The sequence below is a fragment of the Sphaerodactylus townsendi genome, linkage group LG13 (genome assembly GCF_021028975.2).
Source record: "Sphaerodactylus townsendi isolate TG3544 linkage group LG13, MPM_Stown_v2.3, whole genome shotgun sequence".
In the NCBI taxonomy this organism is placed as follows: Eukaryota; Metazoa; Chordata; class Lepidosauria; order Squamata; family Sphaerodactylidae; genus Sphaerodactylus; species Sphaerodactylus townsendi.
This window is the reverse complement of record NC_059437.1, coordinates 32420862-32443530: the sequence shown is the minus strand read 5'-3', so window position 1 is coordinate 32443530 and position 22669 is coordinate 32420862. Positions and strand designations below refer to the sequence as shown.

Sequence of the window (22669 nt, the reverse complement as noted above, 5' to 3'; positions counted from 1 at the left end):
CCAGAACGCCCCCACCATGCCCCCAGAACACCCTCGCCACACCCCCACAGGGGTGTGTACCCAGTGCATCGCCCCCCTGCCCCCTTGGAGCTACACCTCTGAGTGGGATAGAATCTTAGCAAGGGAAAGGCTCTGAGAACTCATAAGCTGTCTGCAGCCGACCAGGTGATAAGCCACAGTTCCTCAAATATTTAAGAACAAAGAACAGCCAGCCTGGCACAGTTCCCCAGAAAGGTTAAAATACAATCAGAAATGGTCCAAAAAGATACATTATTGGTCTTTATCTACCCCATGTCCCTTGTACTAAGGGATCAGAATGCAACTTTTTCTAACCTCTATATGCCCTGAGATCAGCCAAAGAATTCTTGCTCTGAGCAGCATCCTTTAAAAAGTTGAATCTAATGCACTTAGGTTATGGCTTTCTTGGTGGTGGCGCCAGAGCTGTTGAATGCTCCCTCCATTGTGATGGCTTCCAAGGTTGGGCAATGGAGGAGGAGAAGATGCTTCTGTGATCACTGTAGGTTTTTAATGTCATGGATTAAGGACTGGCACTGGTTGGGATGGCGGGCATCTTTCCTACTGCTGCTGCTGCTGCTGGTATGTGGGTGGGTGCTCTCAGCATTCCTCTTACTGCAACCTATTTTGCAAATGTTCTTGTCACATTGCTTTATTATGTTCAATTGCACACCACAATTGAAAGCTGCAGAGCAGAAAGGCAAGTTAAGAAAAGGACGCAAAGAAATAATATCAATAAATAATTAAATCCATGTTGGGTCCACGCTGCCCATGTTGGTGTAGGTTGTTATAGTAACAAGCAAGAAACTTTGCCCACCCTTGCATCCCACACATTTTGGGGCAAGCCAGCTGTATGACCCCATTCCCCTTTCTCATGTCTGTGTTCATTCACGCAAAGGGAAGAGGATGTTGCCCTTCCATCCTCTGATGTCAGGGTGCCCCCTAGTGGGAGTCAGATTTGCTTGCCACCCCTTTTCTTTTGGACAGGCCTTTACAGTCACACAGTGACACCAGTAATGTCTCCCACAGACCCTTCAGAGAATCACAGGCCTTTCATCACCAGACAAGCAGAACAAAATTAATGCAGACTTTTCTTCCTCTTCCTTCCCCTCCTCACCTTGCTGAGTGGCAGAGGGCCAGAGATCCTAGAGGGATGGCATCCTGCCGCTCACCCACTGGAAGAGACACATCTTGGCACCAGATTGTTTTCAAAGCTGATATTTTTTCAGCAGTTCATGTTGCCACCGCTGTGTCTTATTGGGGAAAGAGGAAGGGATCTTGATTTTCCGGAAGTCTTCAATACACTTCCCCAGCTCAGACTGGAGTGCTTTCCTTTCCTCGCTAACACGTGGCACTTCTGGACAGTTCTCTAGTCCGTTTTCCTTGACGTTTGTGTTGTCATTGCTTCTTCGCTCCCCTATCTGCTTCACCTCTTCCAGCTTTTGGAGTGGCTTTAAGATGTCCAGGGTGTTGGGCCGCACTGGGGCCGGGACACAGTCATCCGGGGCTTCGGGCCATGGCAAGGACCCAGTGGATCCCGTTTCTGAAGGGGGGACTTTATCAGGTGGTGGAGGCAGAGGCAGTTCTGGGTCACAGTAATCAGCACAGGAAAAATCCCAGGGGGGCTTTGGGATTTGGGCTGGGTCTTGTGTTGCCAATGGCACATTGAAAATGGGAGTACCCACCACAGTGGCTATTGGTGGACATTCTAGGTCTATCAGTGAGATGATTTCAGCTGTGTTCACTGAGGCCCCAGTTGCTGGAAGGAAGAAAGGACCCATGTTAGTAATCTGCATGAAGAAGCATCAAACATGAAAGCCAGAATTGGGAATGCAACTGTCTCACATTACACACATACACTCATAGCCAGATGGTGCAACAGTGGAAGGAAAGTGATCCAAATTTTACAGTTTGCAAAACACTAGGCGCCTTGAACTGGGGCAAATAAAACTGGTGAAGCCTTCATTCTACATGCCACCATGGCAACTGGGGAAGATAGGAACCAAAAGCACAAAATCTAGTATACTAACAAATGCATTGCAACAGTTGCTTTGGGGAGTTAAAGCCGACTTTGTTAGAGCTGCAGTTGCAGAAACCTCAGTTGTAAAAAGCAGATGTGGTTAAAAAAAACACAGACAAGTTACAGCAAAAACAGAAGGTAGGGAAGACATTTTCAAAGGAGGCCAGCAATTCAAGAGATACTATGTTATGCTCATTAACAGTTTGCAGAGGTCCACATCCATTCGTAGATAATTTACTCTTTTGGTTAGATCTTGTTTACATCTGTGCTGTTCACTGAAAAATAACAAACATAGGCATTCCAGGAAAGCGGGCCTTCTGGCTTTTGTGTGCAATAACTCCCTAACTCCCTGGTCTCTCTGCCTGTTGTTTGTAGTTTAGAGTGCAGATATAGATATATCTTGCCAGCTTCATGCATCTGGGGGTGAGAGCTCTGGCTCATGAAAACTTTGGCTCCCCAAAAGCTTCAGTCGTTAAGATGCCGCAAGACATTTGGTTACTCAAATGAAAGAACATGAAAATGAAAACAAAATCCTACCTAAAGAGCAAATGGACCCATCAGAGTGGATGTGGAGGACCACTGCTATCTGGTGATGAATCAGCCAACCAACTAGTACGTAAACCTCTAGAGGGACTGCAGCATTTTGTTTTGTTCTGTTATTAGTAAGTCATCTCAAATGCCCAGATAGTGGCAGCAACACAGCTCCTCCTGTGGAATTAGGTGGGAATTGCTGGTCTGCTGTCTGCAATGTCACAGCACCCTCAGTCCAGCTGACCAAAGGACAGCACTGCAGCTTCCAATCAGGCAATACCACTAAGCCAATGGTGTGTCACCTAAACCTATTGAGACTCTGACTCTAGCTGGCCCACTTAGTTTGTGCACTGTTGATGGGTGATGGAAAATAGATTTCCCTTGGAGCAGGGAGCGATATGTTAGGAAGAAACAATCTGCAGCATCAAGAGAGAAATTCCTCAGAGACCATACTAGTCCTGCCAGTTTCACAACAGCTGAACTCCTGGTTCCAGCTGCCACATATTGCTTCCCGAATGTTTCCTGAATGAAGATGTCATTCATGATATAGAGCAGGGGTGACCAACTCTGGTGCCCCAGATGTTCATGGACTACAATTCCCATCAGCCCCTGCCAGGACTGCCAATTGGCCATGCTGGCAGGGACGGATGGGAATCGTAGTCCATGAACATCTGGGGTGCCAGAGTTGGACACCCCTGATACAGAGGAACAACCCTCCTCTTTTTTTCTTTTGTGCAGACTCTAGTGTTACCATGCAATTACTTTTTGAAACAGTACTTAAAAAACGTCTCAGCATCCATTTCTACTACTGAGAACTCACATACTACTGAGAACTCACATTGATCCATAACCAATTTGCTTGATCTCCAGGCTTTTGCCCAGGAGACAAATCATCAACAAATCTCAGTTGGGATATTCCATTTCTACTCTTCCCAGAACCCCATGGCACAAAGCAACATCAGCAGTCATCCTATTGCTGGTTGCCCAAGATCTGAGATTGGGTTGTTTTCTGGTTGAAATACAATGATTAAGGTGGAGAAAACAGGCTGACCCCAACTGCACTGAGTCCCACCCGTCATGAAAAGACCTCATGCATTGCAGCTTGATGTCGTGGACAGCATTATGGCTAAGGTCCTTCTACTTGAGGTAAGGGCACCATCAATCCCCATCAGTCCCCTGTGGAGAAATGCCAGTTGATTAAGTGGTTGTTTCAGCACTGAAAAGAGATATTTCTAGATTTATTAGAGCTTTTCTCTGCCCAGGGCCATTCCATGACACTGAAAATTTGGGAACAAGCCCAAGGTTTGCAACCTGCAGCTGGCTGAGTGTTTTTGTTTTCTTGCGAAAATTCTGCAAAATGGCAAAATATATCCCTATTCAAGAGATACTTCCCCTCTCTGCCTCTTTCCCCCAGCTGCCACCATCTTTCAAAACAGACTGCAGAATGATGGGGAAGAAGGAAGAGCTGAGCACACCCATCCATGTCCATATTCCCCAAAGCTGCAATAATTCCTGCAGGGCTAGCAGGGACTGTTGGTTAGATCCACAGACCAGGCTAAGTTGAGGCCAGATTAACTGCCATGACAACATCTCCAAGACAGAGATGCCAAGAGGGGGTTGGCAAAAGGATTGGCAGCATTGCTGACTGAGCTGGGTTTCCAAGCTGAGGACCTGCTTTGTCTGTTTGAGAACATTCAGGGCTTTTTTGTGGGGGAGAGGGGGGCAGTACTCACTGGCACTCAGTATTGGCACCTTTGAGGGGATTTATGGAAATCCTGAGGGAGGATTTATGAAATTCTGTGCAACCTTTAAAAACAGCAAGTGACTTGTAACCTTTTAAAAAGAACTAATAACTATAGGAGAAGGCAAAGCTTTCCTTCCACCAGCTGCACTTATTACTAGCTTGTTATCAAAGAAAATGATTATACCCAGCAATTCTCAACCTCTTCCATTCCCAGTAGATTGTGCTTCCTCTTTTAAGGACGTGTTTTGCCCACGGCAATTATAGCACCAGCTTCTCGAAAGGGTATTAGGAAAAGCCTTTGGGCAGACTGGTATTTCACACTAGCTTTCCTCATCCCAAGGAGCTTGGGACAGAGTTGGCCCCAGCCAGTTTTTAAAATATATTTTAAGCTTGCTTTGTACTGTTTTATGTTCAGAATGGACACAGCAGAACATGAAACAGAAGATTCAAGATTCCAGGCCTGGAAGTGACAGATCATCTTGCAAAATGGAAACAAGGATTAAAGCTAAGTCATAGCTAAATCGAAACTGGGTTATATGAAGCTCCTTTGTACTCTCAGTGAAAAATGTAGTGATTGTTTTTCATTTTGAAAACACAGAGTTCAAACAATGATGCTCTCCCATCTCAGCTAGTAGGTTCCCCCTTCTTAAGTATCTGGCCCTGTCATTGTCCTGGCCGACTGAATTTAAAGAAGTCTTCAATTAATTGTGTTTTGACAATCCATACAAATCCCCTGCTTTTTATTTATCTTAAACATTTCTTATTGCAAAATATAAAGGGCATAATTGAAAATTTAGAATTAAAAAAAAATTCCACTACAATTTATTGCCACTGGAACACTCATGAATTTGTAGTATGCTGCTTCTCATAAGAGGTTCAACATGAATCGCTAAAATTCATTCTCAGCTTCTGCTTTTTTTCTGAAATACCCATTCCAAATCTATGCAGGACAACATTTGGAATTTCACATTTTGGTTTACTTTTTGGCCCATTCTCAAAACAGGTAATCTCATGAAATGTTCTTGGAACCCATCTTTCTGAACAGGCCCGCTATGATCTTCATTCACTTCAGCTGCTATCAAACCTCTAGTCCAATTTTGGTTTTATCAGAGCTCGGCTGATGTCCCACAGTACCCACACTCCTTCTTGCCATCCATCTTGAGATTTCCTCTAGATTCTTTTCACCCTCATGCAGTGGCATAACGGGAGAAAATGGCACCCAGGGCAAAAGGGCGCCCAGCCCCCATCACCTTATGGTGCCCTGCCCCCCCCTTTACCTTAGTTTAGTCAGAAAAAGTTCAGCCTGAAAAAGTGCCCTGGTGGGAACTACACTTCCCAGGAGACCTTGGGGCTCACAAGATCTCCTGGGAAGTGTAGTTCCCACCATGCCCCTTTTTCAGCCTGAACAGAACAGGCCGCTTTTTCAGCCTGAACTTTTTCAGGTTGAACTAAGGTAAATGGTGGGGGGGGGGGGGGAGAGCTGCGGGTCATGGGAGAGGGAGTGATTTTCCACCCTACGTGACCCCAATGGCATGCACCCAGGGTGCCCCCCCCGCCTTGTTGAAGCTATGCCACTGCCCTCATGATCCAATCCACCATGATACTCTTGGAGAAGTCTCAGCTCTGGGGAACTGTTGTTGGTATGTACCAGCCATCATCCAACGTTCTTTCAGGTGATTGTGCCAGGTCTAAATACAGAAAGCCCCATGGTAATGCTAGCCAGGAACTCCTGGTCTTGCATTTCCCCAAGACACTCCTGGCATAGTGTCTGCAGAACTGTGACACTGAGGCTCCAAAAGCCAGAACCCTTGAACAAAGAAGCATGGCTGAAAGAAAATCACCACGGCATTTTCCATGCCATTCTGTTCCCCTTTGCTGTCAGTGGGATGCATCAAGAGCTCCTCTGATGCTCAGGAGCATCAAGGCGAGGGGCTAAGGGCCAGGCATAGTCAGGTGGAATTAAAATCAAAAGAGCAGCTGTCATCAACAAAGAAAAGGGCTAGGAGTTTTAATTAGGGATGGAGAACGTGAATCCTGGGAGCCGCTGCCCTCTTCCTCCTAATCGCCTTCACATTGAAAGTGGGCAAAGACACTAGTCAGGGCAGGAAGGGGGTGGAAGGGGAAGAACCTCTGCAGGCATGAAACCCTGCCAGGAAAAAGCTACAATAATAGGTGCAAAAAATCATTTGTGGATTGCTTTCTCATATTTTGTTCTATACTTGATGGCTTTTGTTACTATATACAGTTTTCCTTTGGGTTTCAATAGGAAACACATTTCTGCTTATAACCCCCACCCCTCCAGATCAATCAGGATGAAACTCCCGGAGATGGTAGCCGTTACTCAGGGGATGCACTTTTGCCAGACTGCAAGCACATATGAGAAATAATTCCTGTTCCGTAAGCAATTAATATCCTTACTTGCAGAGCACGCACAGGAAGGCAGGGGTTACAAATAATATATCATAATAAATAGGGGGTCCTTGTGCCTTTACAGGAGGAAGCTGACATGGCACAGGGGGCAGAGTGTCCCAGGAGACCTGGATTCAAATCCCCACTTTTACCATGGAAGTTCACTGGCTGACCTTGGGCTAGGTATATTCTCTCAGCTTAACTTACTTCACAGAGCTGCTGTTGTGAAAAAATGGAAGAGGGGAAGACAATGTTCTGAGGATATAAATAAAGCAATGCATTATTTACATGTGACTTCAGGTGCATATGAAAAAAAACCCTGAGGAGACACCATTGGACTCCATTGTCCATATGTTCCATTTTTGTTCAAAGATAGAATATCCCCCTTCCCCCATTTCTCTATTAACAAATGGGTGAACCTCCTGTCTCACTGGCATTTTGGACAACGGTTTAGTTAAGTAAACTAGTTTTCCCATTTGAGGTTAATGTTTGTCTACCTGTTTCTCTCATGCCCTTAACTGGTTAGTCCAGGCTAGCCTGATCTCATCAGCTCTCAGAAGCTAAACAGGATCAGTTCTGGTGCTTGGATGGGAGGTGACCAAGGAAGTTCAGAGTTGCTACACAGGGGCGAGCAATGGCAAACCACCGCTGAACATCTCTTTCCTTGAAAACCATACGGGGTTGCCATAAGTCAGCTGTGACCTGATAGCAAAAAAAGTACTGCCAAGCATCTGGAGTGGGGCTTCCATTCCCATTCTGTAGTGCTGTCCATCTGTCTGCCAGCACGTACAAGCCAAATGTTTGGTTCAGTCTGGCTACTGGCAGATGTTCCCTATTGCTGGGAGGAGGCAAGAGTTAAAAAGCACGCTTTTTAAAAAAATTTAAAAATTGAATGTTTAAAATATTTTCAAAATTTAAAAAATGTCAGATGTGAGTGTCTAGATTTTGCTGAATCTATCATTTGATGCCAAACCTCCTGCCCCTGCTGTGTGTATCAGCAGCATGTCCTACCAATCACAGATCATGGGATTTTCCATTGTCCCATGTTCTCTCGACAGATGGGAAATCAGCCACTTCCTCACCTGGAGATGTAACTTCTGTCTTGAGATCCAGGATGGGCTCTGAAGAGGAGGCCAGGTGCTTCCGGACCTTTCGTTCCACTTCTGCTGACGCTGGAGCTGCTGAAGTGAGCCATGAGCTTCCTAGAGAGAGAAAAAAACATCTTGCTTGTTCTCATCTGTCGGAAGGGAACGGAAATGAATCTGGGGAAAGGCAGTCTGAAATAAATTTCTTCAAACATGAATTGCCAAACATTAAAAAGTATTGTTCCTATCTTCAGTTGCTTTCAATCATCTAATTTGTGGATGTGACTACAGATTTCAGAAGAGAAGAGGAAACTTAACAACTTTCTCTAAAATTCAACATCACTGAGGCACAGATTAAATTTTTTAAAACATTCCAAGTAATTTTTTCAAAACAAATTGTAAGGGGAAAGGGAAAGCTAGTCTCCTATGCAAGCACCAAGCCACTGGCATGATATTACAACATTTATACTAGACAGACTATGTTCACAGGGTTTGCCATTTCCTTCCCCAGTTATCTACACTTTACCCCTAACAAGCCAGGCACTCATTTTACTGACCTTAGAAGGATAAGGTCATTTTACTGACCTTAGAAGGATAGAAGTCTGAGCCAGTCTTGAGCCAGCTACCTGAAAGCAACTACCATTGGGATCAAGCTCAGGTAGTCGCTTTCAGGTAGCCAGTTCAAGGTTGACTTAGCCAACTTTCTGAAATGACACTTCCTTTTTCTTTTCTTTTCTTTGGCTGCTCAGCACAAGTAACATGTACTGAAATGACTCATGTGTCTTCATTTATATACAGGAGCAGTGCAACTTTCTAAACAGAAAAAATTCTTGAAATAACTTTCCTGTTGTGTAAAGAAGACTCAGATCAGGCCTATGCCGGAGACAATTTTGCTGAAACACACTTGATTGCATCCTGACTCAATTTTTATCCACTGGGCATTCAGTAGATATGAACACCCATGTCCCTGAGGTCACATTTTAAAGTGGGTGGAAGGGAGGGGTAGGAAAATCCCTCCCTAAGAACCTGTAGCCCTAGCAGACCAAAGACCTTTTCAGAAAACTCCTGGTTGATATTCACTATCTCAGGACTTCAAAGAGAGAGGAAAAAATTACCCAGAATGCACTGGAGCAGGGATATTGCATGAGACAGACAACTGCAGTCTTGTTATCTGATGCTGAAAATTTTCTATCTGTCACATTCAGCAGAAATTGAGAATTATCCTTCTGTGTGAGCAGTCTAATGCCTCCCATATCAGCCACCTCCCAAAATCTGTGAATGAGCCTTTGTGAGTGATGAAATCATTCCAAAGATAGCATGTATCTAGAAACCATGCATTCATAAAACAACAAAAATACAAGTTTTATATTGAAAATGATGTGTAGCTGCTCTTTGCTACATGTATATCTATAATATCATGCTCTGCGGCTGTCAGGAGGATTGTATCTGTGTGATTGAGATGCATTCCTACCTCAGTGTAACTACTTAAAGCTACAAATCAATGCTGCTAAAAGATATATGTAACCAGCCTGCTATACGTTACCACTGCCATCTAGAGCATTCTTTCCTTGATCTTTGCTTTATGGCTTCACACACTTTGTAGATAACTAGGCTTCCCCTGACACCCCGGTCCTATGAGAAATGGAGTCGTATATGTTATCTTGTGGGGACAGGAAGCCAGGTGGCTTTCTCTTACTGTCTTCCACTGACCTCAGCTCCAGGGACTGTTTTTCACAATTTCTTGGGAAAACGGGACTTGCAGTGGAATAAGGGGATGGCAAATGCCAGGTTTGTCAGAATTGGCTTTGCCAAGCTTTGGTGTTTCGATGTCTCATCAATAAATGCTACTGATCAACACTACAGAGTCCATTTATTGGCTTAAGATGGCAAACTGCCGATTTTTATTTCTTTAAAGTAGCAAGATAACGTGTTAGTGGAATCCTATCTCTTGCTCTCCTCCCAGACAACAGCGGGAAAGCCAGAGGAGTTTGTTGGAATGAGATCAGCAGGAGCAGAGAAGAGTGGCCAGATGTCTGTATCTATATCCCCTCTCATCCCTACTTCCGTTTAGTTTGCTGCTTTGTTTTTATGATCTCATTTAATTTCTGTTTCAGTGCCATTTTTTTTTTAAAAGCAGACCTTTCACTTTGGAATGGTCATTCTAGCCAATTTAGGAAACATACAGTTGATTCAATGGTATTGCAAAACCAAAGGAGAATGGGGCAATATCGCCCTCATTTGAATGGGCAAATAATTTCACCACTCTTTTGAAATAACTTATGAAAATTCAACAGAGAAAGCACACACACGCTTACCATCAAAAAAACTTAGGAAAAGGAGGGGCAAGTTTTCTGACTGAATTTTTTCACATAAAGCCATTCTCTCTTTGTTCAGCCCTAATCTTTCATACTTGTATGGAAGAGAAATTCTGACAGATGCAACTTGGTTTAGTTTAATTTTTAAGCACTCAATAAAATAGAGATAGAAGGAGTTTAGGAAACAGCACAGTTTTATAAGCTAATCTGGGTACAGGAAGGTTATATAACTGCCAAGCAGACCAACCATGGAGCCAGCCGTAGGTAGGGAAGAGCTGAGCAGCAGCGGTTGTTCCCACTAAGTCAGGGGTGAAAAGCAGCCTCTGCTAAAATTCCCTGTTCTGTACACCTGGTCAGAGGGTGCACCCTGCTCAGTCCCATCACAACCACCCCTCCTTTGTTTTCCTTCCATAGCACCCTCCATCTCCATCCTCAGCAGCACCCCCTATGGACAAACAGCAACTATTTAGTCCCTTTGCAAGACCTCCTCTCTGGACTTCCTATTTCCCACTAATTGGCACAGGATGACGTCGGTACACAGCAAATTAGCAGCCAATTATAGGGCCAACCACGGGGTCAGATTCTGGCTGTGCGCTAATGAGTCGGAGGCTTAAGGGTGATGGTAGTTGCAAGGAAGAAGCTTCTTGTTTCTGAGCAAGGCGCACCAGCTGCGACAAACACCTTGCCCTGCCCAAGCTGCTTAGCACTGGAATCAGAATTCAAAGACAGCTCTCCTTCGATGCATTTGACAGCAGTGTGCATGAAGGTAGATGTGTGCACCTTGAGGGAGCATGATTTGCTGAATTCTTGAAATTCACAGCGGCTACCCAGCTTCAAGCTTCACATCCATCATTAATTTCAGGTGTGATGCTGAGGTCTCAAAATTAACTCCTGCCATGGGCCTCAAAGTTTGCTCAAAGCTTGCACAAAAAACAGCATGCTACTAAGTATATTTCTTCCCACGGAGCAGCCAATTCTGTTTTGGGAAATCCCTTGAGATTAAGGGGTGGTGCTTGGGGAGGGCATACCTTGGGAAGATAGCTTGGTGATGCCAGACGGTTTCTAAAGCTGCCATTTCCTCTAGGGGAACTGAGCTCTGTATAGGGTTGCCAAACTGTTGCTATGCAGCAGAAGGAGGGAAAAAAACCCAGCATCATTGATGCTGTGTTATAATTTCTGGCCAAAGCCCAGAAGTAATATCATACCACCATCCCACTCCCCGACACTCTAGGAAACTCATACATCTAACCATAGAGATCTGTGGGTTTTCTAGAGTGTCAAAAGGTGGGTGTGATGTCATTTCTGACTTTCAACCAGCAATGAAATCAATAACACTGTGTTTTCCCTCCTGCTATCACATGGATTGGTGACAGTCAATTGGATTCGGCAGCAAGGGATGGCCCACTTCTGCCTGATAACTGGCAATCCTATCTCTGTAGTCTGGAAATCATTTGTGAGTCTAGAGCTCCAGACTACAGTGAGGAGGAAAGCTTCACCTGGGACTGCTGTCCCTATGATGGAGCTCTTAAAGGTGTCGGAGTTATCTGAGCATCTGGTTGCCTTACAGTTCAAATCAGCTTACCCACAGGACTAGCCTATACTTTCTCCATGACATCACAAATCAGGAAGACCATATCAGGAGGCAATCTCTTGGCCACACCACTCCCATCCTTCAGATTGTGGCAGGTAAGTGAAAGAGCTTTCACTGCTGTACCCAAAGTGGCCATCTTTAAGTCGTGGAGGGGAGCACATGTGTGCGAGGCAGCCCAGCTGCTTCCTCCTCCAGCCGAGCAGCTACTCAGCATGCCCAAGTAGCCGAGTGTCCTGAAGCTTTTCCCCTGCAGATTGGAGCCACTGCTGAAGCTAAGGCTTATTAAAGATTTAAAAGGCAAGCTGTCAGCAGTGCTGCTAAGAAAGGGGCTTTTTTCTGGTTATAGCTCGATCCATTCTCTAAGGCTAATAGGATTACAGCAAGGGAGGAGAAGAGATGGCCCCACAGAAGCTGAGCTGACCTACTAAGCGCTTGGTGGGAGCTGAGATCTGATTTTCTATACGACAGAAGTTTCTGGCACCTGAAGAAGCAGAGGCCCATTTCCCTTCCTTCCCGCCCGCCCTTCTGTCAAGCCAGGGAGCCTCTAGTGAGGGAGAAGAGCACACGATGGAACAACAGGCAGCAAGGCAGATGCCCATGGCCATTTACACATGGCCACGATCCTGCTGGCCCTGACTTGGGAGGTGCAAAATGCAGGGCTGATTACAGTCTGTGCTTTTAAAAAAATCTAATGTTTTCAACACTGAGCCATGAAACACACTTCCCCCCACTGTTCATGATGCACCCACATTTAAGAAATGCAGGCATCTAGTAGACGGGATTTAGCAAGGATGGGATTTAGCTCCCAGTCCTTGTTAAGAGAAAGGAAGGAAAGCCTGCCATCTGTGATGCTGGTTTGGTCCTTGGCATCTCTAGATAGAAGGAGCTCCAGCCAGAGCACATAAGTCTAGCTCTTACCTTTCATCAGCCTCCTGGCCATATCAAAACACACTCAAAAATATGGTTTGAGAAAGCGTCAGTTTTTAAAAGCCCACAATCCCCCTAACCGTTGCCCGCACCTTGTCAAGCCTGGCATTGGAGGAAGACAGGCAGGCAAGCCAGCACATCATCAGGGATTCAAACAGCTCTGTGGCCAGTTTAGTCAGCCCTGAGCAACAGGAAGCCAAGCCCATACTCTGCGGGGCTATAAGGCCAGATGGGACCCAGTTGGCTGCCCAGGTCACCTGATCCGTCTGGCCAGCAAACTGCAGTAGACTCTTCAGCTATCTGCAGAAATGCTGCTGCAGTGCAGTCAAGATCAAGGTGGCAGTCCCTTCTGCTGGCAAAGGACACTTTGGCTCTGCAGGAAGTCATGTGACTGTACCCCACTATCAGAGGTCATGTCATACCTTGCAGATCCATCCTTGATATGCAAAACTGTGTCTGACTCCCCTTCTCCACTCACACAGAGTGCTTGCAAACCTCCGACACCTCTCTCCCAGGTTATGGGAGTTATAGTATTAACATAATACTGTTATAACATAATAGTTATAGTATTAACATAATACTGAAGAAAGTAAGGTAGAAGTTACAACATTTGTTTTCATTGAACTTGTGAACAGTGGTGCTATTCCAATAACTGGGATCTTTTGGTTACAAACTGACTATTTTCAGCCCACTATAACCAGTTCACTCCACAGTTTCTCTCACTCAGACATCCTCTTTTTCCCACTCAACCCCTCCCCTGCCCCCCCCCATCTGCCAATTCCCATCTGCTGTTCTCCAGTTGTCTCTCCGAGTCCCCAGTATTTTGTCATCTCTCACTGGAGCTCCTAGGGAGAGGTGGAACATATCCATCCATCACAATGGATCTTTGAAAATATGTCAGCCATGCAGATCTTCCCACCAGCTCCATTCTGTTCCAATGGGGGAAAAAACCTTTTTTCATCCTAAATTCTTACCTGGGAAGTCAAGATGTCCCAGCTCTTTTTCCAAATCCTGTCCATGGGCTGAAGGACCTTAAATTAGAAGAAGAGGAGTTTGTTTTACTTGTGATCTTCATTGTGCCTGCAATATCCAAAAATCCCTCTATAAAACTATCTCAAAATATAAGTTTCCTCCAAGAATCACATGTGCTTATTTGGTTGACACAAATCTCACTCCCCAAATACTAAATATTATTATATTAATTCAAATATTCATATACCCACCTTTCGTTCAGGCTCAAGGTGGTTAACAACAGTGTAAAAACAATGTAGACCAGTTTGGTGAAACAGAAGTCAAAACAACACATAAAAAGCAAAACTAAAAGGAACTTATACCACAACCAGCAGGGGATTCCCCCTTTACCAAGGCTAAGATGCCCAAAATTTTCTGGAACAGCTTTCGTTTGCAGTTTCTGGAAAGCCAGGAAGGTAAGAGTCCTCCTTACCTCTCTGAGGAGGCTGTTTACAGAGGCACGGGGCAGCCACTGAAAAAGCTCAAGCCCAGACTGTGGCAGAAGATGCCTCCGTGCCAGTGTCGGATTCACCTATAGGCTTGGCAAGCTGAAGCCAAGGGTCTCAAAATCTAGGGGCCTCCAGCTAAAGTGTATAATATCTTTGGCACTGTCATAGGCCTTTCTTATACATGCTGTCACAACACAGTGTGGTCTCTAAATAACCCTTCAGTGATTTTCCTTGCATTGTTTCAGAATGATACTGTCTTAAACCAAGAACTCGACACTAGCACTGATTTCTGTGTTGATTTCGTCCTTCCAGAACCCCATCTTCCTCTAGTTGTGATGGTGGTTGGTTTGGGAGGGGTCCCGCAAGTGGAATAGCTTAGGACAGGAGTCTGCAACCTGTGGCTCTCCAGATGGTCATGGACTACAATTCCCATCAGCCCCTGCCAGCATGCCTAGGACTTCTCTTCACCTAAATCTCATACTGCTTAGTGCTAAACTAGACATTACGGTGTCCATGGGTCCAACAACCACCACTTTGTATGTAACTGCTAAAGAAAGGGCAGATGGAGCAGTGGAGGAGGGGGGTGAGGTGGGGGAAGAATCTGGGGCTAAACCTTCCTTCCCACAGTAGGTAAATAGTGCTTGCCAGACTGCATTAATGTCCTGTAGAGGATGTAAGGAAATGTTTTGCTTATACAAGCTGACAGGAAGATAGGACATGAAGGATGGGAATTAAATGTGGACATGACACCCAGGTTTGCCCCTCCCAGTTACAGATTGTCTGTATGCCTTGCAGAGAGCAGAGGGAAATGCTTTGCTTGTGCACATGGGCAGGCAAACAGGACAAATTGGGGAAACAGTGGTACAGAAGCTATAGCTCTTCCTCTCACAACAGGCAAACTTGTACCTATTTCTTGTAGGAAGTAGCAGACTGGCAGGGATGCAGAAACAAAGGGAATAGAGGCAGATGCTCAGATTCCTCTGATAGTAGGTGATAGACTACCTTCCCTGCAGGCAGATGGGGGAATATTAATTTATTTATTTAATGTTTCTAATATACTGCTGGGGAAATACAGAGACTGATTCTTCGCTGCTAAACTGTAAAATGCACACAATCAAACCAGATGATGTGCGCAAGATAAGTGATGAAGAAAGATCAGATTATCACTGCATTCTATGAGAAAGAAATGCTGATTCAGGATATGCGGTCTGTAATCTCATGCAAAAGCACTCCGCAGCTGCACCAAGTTTCCCCATGCAAATCCCACCCCGCCCACTGCCACAATCAGTCCCAGTAAGGGAGAAAAAAAGATATCCCAGAGTGTATGTGATTATACAAAATGAGAATAGCAGGACAGGGGAGCCAAAATCTGTGCCTGGAACATATTATCTGCTGGGTCAGGCTTTATCACGGGAAGTTAACCAGGATAGGAAGAAAAGGCCGTAATAAATGCACCACGGTAAGACAGGGCAGTGTTAGGTTCCTCCACTTGCTCAGCTCACCCCATTTCTCTAAAGCAAAGCAACCCTTCCACCACTGTCAGTTTCTGGAGAAATAGAGGAAAACCCCTTCTTGTGACAATTCATACTTCCATGAACTTGCTCTGTTCGTGAGAATTTTAGGGAGCAATCCTAAGCAGATCCAAATGTAAGAAGTTCAACTGTATTGAATAGGACTTGTTCCCAGTCAAGTGTTTTTAGGTCTGCAGGTTTTACTATTGGAGATTGGAGATATTTCTACCCAAACTTTGGGATGGTAATTCCCTTGGTTGAGAGGTGCATTCTATAGGAAGAGTTACACTGGAAACGGGCTTCTAGTTGAAAGCAATGGGAAATGATGCTCTCCTGATTTCCTAATAATTCTGCTTTAATTCAATTTAAATTATCTTCTTTTTTACAGCACCTCTCTACACAATGGGAATTTGTGCATCTAAAATAATGTCATAAAAAGAAGAGTATTCAGACCAGGCTGAAGGGCTGTTGGCCAAAACCTTCAGCTAAGGAGTCAATCTGTTGAGGATGAAATTACCTGGTTTGCACTTACAGCTGCTGCTGGATTTGTGTCTACAGGTAGGCCCTGGTACACCAGCTATAGACTTCCCTTGAGATTGAGAAGTGAACCTTAGCTACTGTTATCCATGAGCAGATCATATCAGGCTAGACTACTGCGATGTAGTCAGTGTGGGGCTGCTTCTGAAGACTGGCTAGACACTTCCGATTTTGCAAAATGCAGTAGTAAGAGTGTGAACTGGGAAAGGTATTATTTATTTACTTAAGACAGTGTAGTTTGCCTTTCTTTTTAGGAAAGCAGGGCAGCTAACAAGGATAGCCCCCAGAAACACTGTTTCAAATTGGTTTTGAAATGAACTATCATCAGCAGCTATCAGAAATGCTCAACAAATCTACTGACTGAATGACTTCTTCAACTGTTCTTGCCTTAAACAGTTTCCAAAACTTAAAAAAGTGGGTACTGTGGTGGACAGTTGACCTGGTGCTGAAGAGAAAATCAGCTTCTCAGATGAGCCCATAGAAGTGCTGCTCCAGACTCTAACCACCTTCAAGTAAGGGGACGAGATGTTTGAGGGAACCCAGGGGAAGAGGAATTGAGTTCTGCCTTAGGGCGAGAAAAGGAACAGCTCAGGAAAAAGAGCAGATGGAGTGAAGGGTAATTCTGCCTAGTAGTATGGCAGCAGTATCTCTGAGAGAGAAGAGCGTGCTCAGTTGTTAGGCCTGTCTCTGGTGATGAGCAGACCTTGAACAATATAGACTGACTCTGTGGTATGGTGGAATCCTATATATGAGAGAAGTTCCAAATTTGTGGCTAGTCAATAAAAGTCTGTTTGTGCCTGGAAACATTGTAGAAAAGTCTAACTACTTTCTGAAGTCATAACCAGTAGATGTTTTTGTGCCTTGGCCAAGTTTCTACTTTGTCTGCCTGGAACCCTGTGCTGCTAGTTTGTTCCTTTAAAACACTCTGTAAATAAATAAATCTTTTTTGTTGTTTATATATTAATCCAGCCTCAGTGATCTCAACAGCCAGGAATATTTAGTAGCTCAGCTTTAGTAGCTCACCTCATAGACAGCATTACCAACTATTTTTCTTTCGGAATTTCGCACACCCCAGTGAAAATAGGAGAATCCCACATGTGGAAAGTGTGTTGCAATTGTTTGGATCCATAAAATCTTACTGTAGAACTCTATTAAATATAGATGCCAACGATACATTGCTTTTGAAAAGACTATAGGCACATCTGTTTTTTTCACTGAAGAAAAGGGATGATTATAGGGTGCAGTGGGAAAGAAGGAGGCCCTCAACATCCAACTCCTAGTTTCAAAAGGGCTCTTGTTTCAAAGTTATGGAGTTAATGTATCACAGTGCAACATGAGGAACTTATCAGTGTTTGTCTTAGGTTTTTTTTCTTTCTCAGATGGTTGCTAGAAAGGCACCTGCATCTTTCCTGTGCTGTTGTTTCCTGTAGAACAACTAGTTGGAGGGGATGGGGTGAGATTGCAAAAATATGAAAAATGAAAGGGTTAAACTCCTTTCCAGGCTTCATCCCTATCCAAATTGGGTTGCCTGTGGGTGCTACGTGTCTGTTAGCAGGGAGCCCTTCCCAATCCCATCTGCATTTCTGAACATAGATCATAAAAATCTGACCCCCATTTGTCCCAACTTCATTGCTGCCTTTAAAGGCTGCTCACCAAGCGCCCACCTGGATCATGGCATTTGACCTCTCCTCTGATGATCTGAAAAGGCAAATATTATTGCGTTGGAAAAACTGTTTCTCTGTATCTGTTTATCCAAGAGGCCTCAGCTGAAGCAACCCAGCTGGTTTTTAAGCCCTGTTTCAAACAAAACCTTCAATGAGCAACATGCAATCTAAACGCTATTAATATTTTTGGGAACTCTATGCACAAATGCTTTGGGCGTTGGCCTTATTGCAGAGCTTGTGCTCACTGCAATGGGACAAAGGTTGCCAACTTTGGGTCAGGAAATACCTGGAGATGTGGGGGGTGCAGCTCAGGGTAGGAGAAGCTTGAGAACAGGTGGGATCTCAGTGGAGTATAATGCCACAGAGTCCACCCTCCAAAGAACCCATTTTCTCCAAGGGAACTTATTTCTGTTGCCTGGGGATCAGTTCTAATTCTGGGAGATCTCAAAGAACCACCAGGAGACTGGGAATCCTAAATGGAACTGATTCTCCCTTTTTCTATGAGGGATCCCCAAAGGCCTCCTAAAAGTTCCCCCTGTTACCAACATTCTGATTGCCAGCAATGAAAAGCCCAGCATATTTCTTGGAGGGGCAGTCCATTGTCTCAGAACCATTGTTGAAAATACCTTTCCTACATCACCAACCCAATGGGGCTGGGGTTTGCCAGCTATGACTCGAGAAATTCCTGGAGCTTTGGGGGCAGTGAGGGTGGAGTTCAAGGAAGTGAGGGTGCTCGGCAGTGATGCCATAAAGTCTGTCCTCCAAAGCTGCCCATTCCTTCAGGATAACTGATCTTTGTAGTCAGAATATCAGCATTTTAAAGGTCGATACCAGCATGTTGAATTGGGCCCAGAAGCAAACTGGGAGCCAGTGAAGACTGAACAATAATGGAATAATATGGTCCCTAGGACCAGTGGGCTTCCATGAAGATTTGGGCCTGGGTCTCCCAGGTCCTGATCTGACACTATGGCCACTACACCACTAACTTTCCCAAGTCAAAGCAAAGATTTGTCAAGCTTTAACCAGCAACTGGACACTATGACCCCCACTGCAGTCAGTATTCTAGCTGCAGTATTCTAGCTGCAGCATTCTGTACCAATTGTATATTCCAGACACTCTTCAAGGGCAGCCCCATGCAGTGAGCATTGCAGTAATCTAATCTATCTGTTACCAGGGCATGCACCAAAGTGGCAAGATCTTGTTTGCCCAGGAAAGGCTACAGCCAGCTCACCTGCCAATGCTTCCAACCACCTCCTAACAGAAGGGGCAAGTCTAGCAGCTTCCCTAAGCAATGAACCTGCTCCTTGGGGTGGGGGTGCAACCCCATCCAAAACAGGAGACACTTCCATTCCTGGGTCAGTCCTTCTACCCACCAGTAGCACCTCCATTTTGTCAGGTTTTAATTTCAGATGATTAGCTCTCTTCCAGGGGAAAACTGCCTCCAGGCACTGTTTCACAGTTTCCACAGCCCATCTGGGATCCACTGGGAGTGCAAGATGATTGAGCGGAACAATGCGCTAAATTCAATGTGACTGTGCACAGGATTGCATTCCATTGCTTTACATAACATTCAAAAAGTAGGGTTATAATTAGTATCTCTATTTCATAGCTGTCTCTGTGTTAAACAAAACTCTGCTAGTTGCTTGGGAAGCAACTTGATATCTTTGAAGTGAAACAGATCCTTCCAGCATGCCCTTCCAGTTTCTGCACATGGCTTAAACAGCAAAGAGTTTTCAGGTGAGCATGTGTAAAGCCACGCAGGAGCCGCTCTTTTAGCGCCATTTGGGGGCAGAAACTGTACATTGGGGAGCTCTAGAATTAGGAGAGACCAAAAGCCATCTTGTCCAACTCTCAGGGCTGTTGGCAGGGACACATTAACCCATGGCCGGACTCCCTGGGCTTTCAGGTACTTCAGGCCCTCTCTGGCACTTCAGTCTTTCATCTCACTATAGCTAATAGCTTGACCCTGGTATGGCAAGTGCTAGACTGCAGTACATAGCCCCATATTCATTTTGAGGGTCTCCTGAAGAATTTTGCTCACAATTTTACTCACTCACACACTGTATTATGACATCACAACCGTGACTGTACGCTATTGGTCCACTGTCTCCCCCTCCTCCCCATTGATTCAAAACAAACCTCAGCTGACTGCCAGCATGCCTTGCAACTTGCTTTCAACACCTTGCACACTCGCTCAGTCAACACCTATCAGAAAGGCTGAAGTTCTGGGGCGCTGGTAACAGTGCCTCAGGAAAAAAAAATAAATGGGCCCCTTGTCCCTGCAGGTTGTAAGGGGCTGATTGAGATGCATTGCTGCATCATTGTCACTGCTTAATGCTATTAATCAAATGCTGCTAAAAGATATATGTAGCCAGCCTGCTATATGTTACCACTGCCACCTGGGGCATTCTTTCCTTGATCTTTGCTTTATGGCTTCACACAATTTGCGGATAACTAGGCTTACCCCTGACACTCTGATCCCATGAGAAATGGAGTCCAGGCAGGAAGCCAGATGGCTTTCTCTTACTATCTGGCAGCGACCATAGGGCGCCTCAGATCCAAGGACTGTTTTTCACAAATGCTTGGGAATATGGGAGGGGGGATAAAAGGGATGGCAAAAGCCAGGTTTGTCAGAACTGGCTTTGCCAGGCTTGGGTGCTCTGATGCTTCTCAATAAATGCTACTGATCAACTATACAGGGTCGTTTATTGACTTAAGATTCGAGGCCTAACACAGGGTCCCTAGGTTTCAGCCTAGTCATAAATAATTCAGCCCTGGATGTTGGCATTCAAACCATAATATGTTAAACAGTAGAAAGAAGTCTGCAAGAACAAGCAGTACCAAATACTTTTCTGTGTCCCCTCGCATGGAAAATGGCAGACGGGAGATTTCTAATACAATGCTAATAATACTTTCCTGGGAGTAAGCCCTGTGTAAAACACAGGAGCAGGATTCTGAGTAGATGTGCTTAGGATTGCTGTCCTGGAGTATATACCTAAGCAAACAGACGCACAATCCTATGCAGAGTTACTCCAGTTTAAGCCCACTGAATTTAATGGACTTAATCTTTAGGATTGCCCTGTCATAGCCTTCTAAGCCCAAGAACTTTAGTAGGCTTAGGAGGGTATGACTAACTGCTTATTAATGAATGAATGGAAACATTTTTACCCTGCCTTTCCTCTTAGCTCAAAGTGCTTCAGCATTACAATGGAAGAACGGCCCGTTCCCACCAGCACCATCATGGTTCTGATCCAGTGCAGGAGATCCTGGGGCAGCTTTCAAGCAAAAAGAGATCTGAGCACAGCGCCTTCCACACGTATCCAGTTGTGAGATCCAGCAGGTTTGCACCACCTCGGCAGAACCGGTTGTTAAAATACCTCTTGTAAACAACCACTTGTTAAAATCCCACCACCGGAACCGGTTGTTAAATTATTTGAATCCCACCACTGCACGTATCTCATTTGGCCCATGTGATCTGGATGCCACACAGCTGCCACAATGAAAAGAGGGTGTCAGTCAGGGGGTCAACTTTCTTCCACGGATAGCTACGACTTGCATCTCTTGTTGCCTCCCAGACTCACCCAGCCACCTGCCCCACTGTCATTGGGCATGGATCCCACTGCTCCCAGATGTCAGCGGTGTGGGAGGAGGGAACAAGTGCAGATGTGCTCATCATCACTTCCTGACCCTTTTTGTGTCGGTAAAATGCCGCCAAGTTGCGGTCATCCTATGGCAACCCAGCAGGATTTTCAGAACAAGAGACTAACAGTGATTTTCCATTGCCTTTCTCTGCGGCCCTGGACCTCCTTGATGGTCTCCCATTCAAATACTAACCAGGCCTGACCCTGCTTAGCTTCTAAGACTTGATACAGCCAGGATAGCCTGGGCAATCCAAGTCAGGGCACCCAGCTCAGATCGTTTCTACTGCTGCCCAAGTCCACGCGGAGCCTCTTGCAGTGCTGCTAGCACTGCTAGGACTCTGCTTGGTATTGTGGTAGGCACAATACCTACTTGGGGAGGCTAGCTGTCTTGAGCCCCAGCTGGTAGCAGCTGGATGTAATTTAGTGCCCTATGGATTGCTTTGTAATGCAGTGCTGAGCCCTGCAAACTTTGGCCACTCTGGTGTAGAAGATGAAGGGTTCCCACCCCACGATGGATGCTACTTCTCCTGGTGTTTTGTGCCCTTTGCATGGCTGGGCTCCTTGTTTCTCTGACAAGTGTCCTCCCTGTTGCATGAAGGATACAGGTTTCTCTCTCAAGCGCACTCTCTCATGCACTGTCAGTGGCAGGATACTAGACAAGGCAACCTGTCACTCTCCTCCTGGCAGCTCCATCCCATTTTGTTCTGTAAAGCAATTGTGTAATTGTTTGCCCTGTGAAGGCTGCCCTGTGGATCATTTCTGTGCTCATCCGGACTGTTAATCCCCTTTGGTTTCATTAATTGTGCGGAGAAGCTTTCCATTTCACCTTTAATGTTATTTGCATGCCCCAGATAGGGTCAACAGAAGATTCATCATTCATAAAGGCATATTCAGTAGATGTTGTATAGCCGGTTAGTCATTGGAGGTGGGGTGTGTGTGTGAGAGAGAAAATAAACAACAATAACACTGAACTAAACAGGAGCAAAAATACAAATTCTATGAAGATTTTATTCTCTGAAGAGGCGTGCAAGCCCAGATTATTCTGTGGATCTAGTGTTTCAGAGAGGGAAAGTACTCCCCGTTTGTGACAAATCTCATATACACCCATCTGGATACATACATGGTGTACAATTATACATGTGTTTAGAGTTTGCCTGCTTTGTACCTTACTTTCAGAGAATAGAGTCTGCATGGCGTTTGTATTTTTGCTCCTGTTTAG

General features: G+C 45.1%; 1 protein-coding gene across 1 annotated transcript; it reads right to left on the bottom strand.

Moving 5' to 3' along the window:
- Positions 1–745: 745 nt before the first annotated feature.
- Positions 746–18409, bottom strand: LOC125442460. Its single transcript, XM_048513826.1, has 4 exons — positions 18352–18409; positions 13612–13668; positions 7802–7921; positions 746–1774 (listed from the first exon to the last, which is right to left on the bottom strand). The coding sequence occupies exons 1-4, from the start codon at positions 18407–18409 to the stop codon at positions 1224–1226; spliced, it is 786 nt and encodes a 261-aa protein (XP_048369783.1). The 3' UTR covers positions 746–1223.
- Positions 18410–22669: the final 4260 nt, after the last annotated feature.